The sequence below is a fragment of the Theobroma umbraticum genome, unplaced genomic scaffold (assembly GCF_002168275.2).
Source record: "Theobroma umbraticum cultivar Fairchild unplaced genomic scaffold, ASM216827v3 scaffold_30.0, whole genome shotgun sequence".
NCBI lineage: Eukaryota > Viridiplantae > Streptophyta > Magnoliopsida > Malvales > Malvaceae > Theobroma > Theobroma umbraticum.
This window is the reverse complement of record NW_018397254.1, coordinates 1,626,288-1,632,196: the sequence shown is the minus strand read 5'-3', so window position 1 is coordinate 1,632,196 and position 5,909 is coordinate 1,626,288. Positions and strand designations below refer to the sequence as shown.

Below are 5,909 nucleotides of genomic sequence, written 5' to 3'. Positions count from 1 at the left end.
GAAGATTTCATAAAGATGCTTCCAAAGAATGCCACAAAATTAAGACACATGCAGGCTTACAAGAAAACTTGTTCTGTTAATTAAACAAATGGCACCATTTTTGCAATATCTTTTTTATTATCTAATTCTAAGGATAACTAAAGAATATTCTCATTATTTTAATTTGAAGGCAAGTCAAATGGCGTTGTATTATAAGTCTTGGGAAAAGAATTTTAGTGTTAAGAGACAAGAATGCAAGACTTTATTATAATAAATTAGGCCTAAGGTTTGTCATGTCTATATACAGGCTGCATTAGGACCATTAAATAGTACGTTTCCTTGCCCACTTGCAATTTAAGTATTACTAGAACTTAGCAAACTGACGAGTAAATCTCCTTTTTTTTCTCGTCCTTTTGCATTATATCGTAAAAGATATTTCTTCGTAAATCATAATGTCGCTGTGGGTTTCTTTTTTTAATAACAAAAAATATAGATTTATACATGCATTATGCATATAATGTAATATAATGGCAAGAAAGAAAAAAACAAAAACCCCATTTGGAGAAGAAGAAAAAGAAACTCTTGGGTGAAGAAGAAGAACTTTTGATTAAAATAGAATGGGGGCAACAATGATAAATCAAAGTTTTTATTTTGTCAAGTAAACGGTAAAGTAACATTATACTGATTCTTAAAAGATTCTTAGGTAACGTTTGATATCTTATAATACAATGTGATTGCAGCTCGTGCAATTATAATTACAAAGAAAATAATATTACAGTGTTTAATATATAAATAAATATTAAAATATAAAAAATTTAATATTAATTTTTAAAATTATCTTTATATATTAAAATACAAGTTTAATATATTTTTATATTTTTATTTTTATATAATATCATCTCTTAAATATATTTTTAATATCATATATTTTATTTTAATTTTTATCTTTTAAAAGATAATATTTAATTTGTTATTTTAAATTGAAGATAAAAAAATTTTTAATAACATTACAGAGTGCAATGTTATCTGATTGCATTAATTTTGAGCTGCAATCATATTATATCTATAGACTATAGTTACATTATATTGTAATCTTATATTGATTTGTTGCACAACAAATACTGTAATATAATTTAATTGATTACATTGTAAAAAATACACTCTTACTTTTTTCGTACCAAAGATTAGTTTAATGATAATGTGATTATCTCTACTGACTGCAATATAATTGCAATTCAATGTTACATTAAATTGATTTTTTCCAAATAATGTCAAGTAATTTCACCGTACCAAACGCTCCCTTAAGAGGGAGGGGCAGCAATTTTTTTTTTTTTTTTTAAATCATAAAGTGTCTTTCCCCACAAATAGAGGCTAAAATGGTACAATTATGCCTAAAAAGGGTTGCCAAGCAGCTGATAGCTCCGTATTCTCTGTTTTCTTTTCTGAAGGAGAGATAGGAAAAGGGGTGACAGCGTGCTTCAAGCTTTAGTCTGATTAGAAAGCCCATTACTCTTTCTAATACCCTAGTCAAAGTTTTGTGCCAACAGAACAATGCCGTTATTAAGTCTTTAGGGCACGCTGCTTTCAGACACCGAAACCAAAAGATTCTATACTGCAATCATCATTTCTCAACTTATTACACCTAGGATTGATTTTTTACTTACGAAATTCACTTTAGTTTCTGTCCTACCATCCTCGGAATTTGTTAGTGTCATTTCTTTTCTCCTCCAGCTGTCGTTTAGGCCTACAATAGCAGCAAATAGCTGCTGCTGCTGCTCCCGCTGCTGCTTAAACACAAAGAGAGGGAGAAAATTTGATTAGGGATCTGATTACTGACCAAAACGACAAAAGGGATTGCCCATAAACACTGCAGGGTGGCAAGGGCAGGGCACTCAGCAGCGCTTTTGTAGGCCCCAAGCCTGCCGCCGCAAGGAGACAAATTGAATCTCCTACGTTTATATTACAAGAACACAGAAAAAATGGGGCTGTATGTATCATCGACATCCATGACTTCTCGAGTTCCAATACATGATGAGACCAAAGCTAGAGGAAGAAAGGTGTCCACTGTGAGAGAACTCGTTTGTGGTCTTGCTCCATACACTAAAAAAGACGGATAAAAATGGTGGGATTTTTACCGTGATGCCATCCTGTTCCTTCCACCAAACCTGCCGGCTGCTGCAGCCTTGATCTTCAACCCTGCTGTGGCTGATCCTTTTTTATTTCTCTAACCCTTTGAGAAAAAGAAAAAGAAAAAGAAAAGAAAATCTCTTTTCTACTGTTTTTGTTTCCACTTTCCCACTTCTCTGACCACTAAAGACAAGCATTAGTCCCGACTCCGGGACCCATGAATAACAAATCCAAATTAAAAGGCACTCACATTATCAAAACTTGAATTCTGAATTGTTCAAACAAAAATAAAAAAGATAAAGGGAAAATTTGCTGATAATGATGGAGCCTTCATACTTCATATTTTTTAAGATAGATACAAAGATCTGATTCTTCTTTCACTTTCACAGAAAGAGGAGCTTTACATACAGTAGGAGAGAGGGAGTGGGAGAGGGAGAGGGAAAGCAGAAGAGTCTAACTAGCTACGAGTAACCAGTAACCAGTCATCTTCCACAAATCAGCTACTGCTCTTTTTTCCCTCTTAACTAATTAATACTAAGTACTAGTAAAAATTAATTATCTAGACAACAAAAACATTTACACAGAGATAATCAATTAAGCTGCTGAATTAACAGACAGGTGAAAACTCGTTTCCTAGTCCTGAAATATCAATCACATGATTGATTCACTGATAAAAGGACAAATTTTCCCGCTTTTTTTTCATTTTTTTTGGGGGGAGTTGATCTTAAGAACTTATAGAGACAGGAATTTTCTAATTCCCAGCATTCAGACTTTAGCTTCATCTGGTGTTGATTTTCTTGACAAATTAATTGACTTCTCATGAGATGGGTCACTCACAGACCTTGGCAACACGGAAGACTCTGAAGAATCTATGACCAAAAAATATCGAAGGTCATTCAGAAACAAAACTAACAAGGAAAAAAAGGGCTTATCTTTAAGTAAAGTGATGAGCTTTAAATGAAATACCTCGAGAGCCATTAAAGGATCTTTTGCAATGCAAGATGGCGCTTTGGATCCCATCCTGTTGCTGCAACAGAGAATCATCTCTCCTCTGCGACAAAGCTGGCACAGGAGGAGCGGCCGCCACGGCGGAGGAAGCCGATCTACTCTTTCCCAAATGCTTACAGACCACTCTAAGTCCAGCTGGGATATTCACCTGCTTGAGGTTCTTACCATTCACCTGACTCTCCCCAACCTCTACCTCCACCTGTCCCTTCTCCGTCGTTGTTACCTTCCCTGAAACCGATTTCTGCGCCGCTGTAGACGGTGGCGTTGCAGGTTTCAAAGAACTCAAGCTTAACTGCCCTGAAAATCTTAACTTCTCACCGTACCTTCTTGAAACCCTTACGTAAAGTGGCTTAACTTTCTTTAAATATTTTTGCATTACATCTTTGGAGAATTTCTTTTCATCAGAAACAGAGTCTTCAGAGCTCTGCTGTTTCTGTGACTTACTATTGTCTCTGGAAAACAAAGACATTATAGGAACCTCTTCGACCTTAAATTTCACTGTAAAAAACTTGTTCTTGTTATTGTTGTTGTTGTTGTTGTTGTTTTCTTCTTGAGTTGTATCTTGTTTTTTCGGTGTAGCAGTCGGGACAGAAACAGAGCCATTAGCTGAAGCCGACTCTGTTTTTTCAGTTGAGTTGAGCTTTGATTTCTTGAACCTTAACAAGAAAACTCGAAACTTTGTGGCTGATTTCAACAACGAGACAGGGAATTGAGGAGGCTTTGAGTCTAAAGAAGAGTTTGGCTCAATGGGTACGAGTCTTCCTTTAAAGAACAAATCATCAGAAGGAGATAGAGTTAAGTTTGGATCAGAACGGTCGTTGCTAGAGCCAGAGGAAAGTGTGAAATTGAACTCTCTTTCACCATCCGAGCAGCCATCATCAGATTTTGCGTCAAAGTCGTCAATTTGATCCTCACTTTCTTCATCTTCAACATTATCTTCTTCTTTACCAATCTCTTCGTTTTCCTCTGTCTCGTCCTCATCAGGAACCGCAAATTCTAAGTCAAAGAAAGGCCCATCATCGTCATCGTCATCATCCGTATCCACCGCCTGATGAGTAGTCACCGCCGTCACAATCGTAGTTGTACCACCGGCAGTAGCAGCGGAACGTGCATTACCACAAGCATTACTTCCACCTCCGCCGGCAGCACCACCTAAACCACCACCACCACCACCCCTCCAATACTTAAGCAAGCTAAAAGCTTCCATTGTTGGGAGAGCCAGAATAGAAAAACACAAATTTTAAGAATGGGTTTTTAGAGTAGATGGGTAAAATAAAACAAGAAATAATAAAAACAGGAGGGATATTTTTTGAGTGAGAGAGAGAGAAAGAGTGGAGGCTTTAGGGTTAATGGGAAGTACTGAAAATGGAGCGTGACAGAGTGAACAGAGAGGGAGATGGGGAGGGGTAAGCTTTTTTACCAAGGGAGAGAAAAGAAGAGTAAAGAGAGAAAGAAAGTTAGAGCGTTGGCCTTTATTTTGTCTTGTATTGTATACGTGGTTGCAGCAGGTCAGTCATGTGAGAGCAGTCTGCAATGCTCAGAAAAATTTTTTTGACAGAGGACAGAGTTATAAGAGAAGAGAGAGGGGAAGAGTGTGTACCATTGTACACAAATACTACGTACTATATGCTGTAAAATGTTAATAATTATTATTAGTATACACTTGTTTTTTCTTGGGTTTTTTTTGGGTGCATTTTTCACTGTATTTTTTGCTGGTAGTTGGGTAAGGTAAGTTCACATCAGTTGTCATCATGCTCTGTCTTAAATGTATATCATGGTCAGCTCTTTCTAGCTCCTAGCCTTGCTTTAGCTTTATAACTTCATTTATTGATGAGTTGGATAACACTCTTTTAACTCTCCTTTTATTCTCTGATGTTTTGAGTCCATAATCATACAATTTTGTGAATCTTGTATGGTAATTAAGGCCTCAAATCATTATGGAATCATATGGTTCATGATGTTATACCTCAGAATAAAAGAACAAGATTATGCAATACGATGAGAATTCTCTTTATTAGTTTGTGGACTTTTTTATTTTTGGATAAAGCATTGTTATAATTGCACCTCCCCTCTCTTTGACATGGTAAGATTCTCAACATTTGGGGCACCGACAAGGTAGTTTCCTGACTTCTAATTTCGCTAGCCCATTACTATACACCGTGATTTTTGTTATTGTTTCATAAAATTATACACAAACTATCTAAAAAACAAAAGGCATAGTCGTCGAAATTTCCAGGAAGAGGGGGAGAAAAGTGAAAGAACTGCAAGGTGAGTCTTGGCAGAGTTAAATAAAAAGAAAAGAAAAGGGGGGTTTGATTCTTGAAGCTAGCATCTCTGACTCTTTGCCTATGAACTTGAGCCTAGGTCCTCAGTTAAACTCACATTTACTTTTAACAGACGAAAAGGACTGAATCCCGGGGTCCAAACCCCTGCAAGCTGCAGAACCCGAATTGGCTATACTTGCCTAGTGTAAAATCACGTGGCTAAGATGCATGTAGGGGACCTTTGCTTTGCACAATCCAGCTCCATGAGTCTTTCACTTGGGAAACAAAAAAGAGCTTTGACCTCCAGAGTTTTCTGCTTCAACCTGATCGGGCATAACTCTAACCCTTCCTTTTCACGTCATATAGGTATATGTTTCAACAAAATAGAGAAAAGTTTCCTGACCTGAAGGATAGAGACCGGTACTCGATTTCATGCTTTCAACTGCCCATGGCCGCCCCATTTGCTGGGGTCTTCCAATGAATGGAGGACTCTCCAGTTTGAGAGAGAGAATTGATAGCAACCGTCTGATG

The 5,909-nt window shown here is 36.8% G+C and overlaps 1 protein-coding gene across 1 annotated transcript; it reads right to left on the bottom strand.

Moving 5' to 3' along the window:
* Positions 1–2,414: 2,414 nt before the first annotated feature.
* On the bottom strand, positions 2,415–4,655 carry MAKR2 (membrane-associated kinase regulator). Its single transcript, XM_021441696.2, has 2 exons — positions 3,073–4,655; positions 2,415–2,975 (listed from the first exon to the last, which is right to left on the bottom strand). Exons 1-2 carry the CDS (start codon positions 4,319–4,321, stop codon positions 2,872–2,874), a joined length of 1,353 nt encoding a protein of 450 aa, XP_021297371.1. The 5' UTR covers positions 4,322–4,655; the 3' UTR covers positions 2,415–2,871.
* Between the last annotated feature and the right edge of the window lie 1,254 nt (positions 4,656–5,909).

Coding starts and splice junctions, on each gene's coding strand:
- MAKR2 (XM_021441696.2), bottom strand. CDS start 4,321: ATGGAAGCTTTTAGCTTGCTTAAGTATTGGAGGGGTGGTGGTGGTGGT. Junction 2,976..3,072: donor ATCCTTTAATGGCTCTCGAG/GTATTTCATTTA, acceptor TTTTGGTCATAG/ATTCTTCAGAGTCTTCCGTG.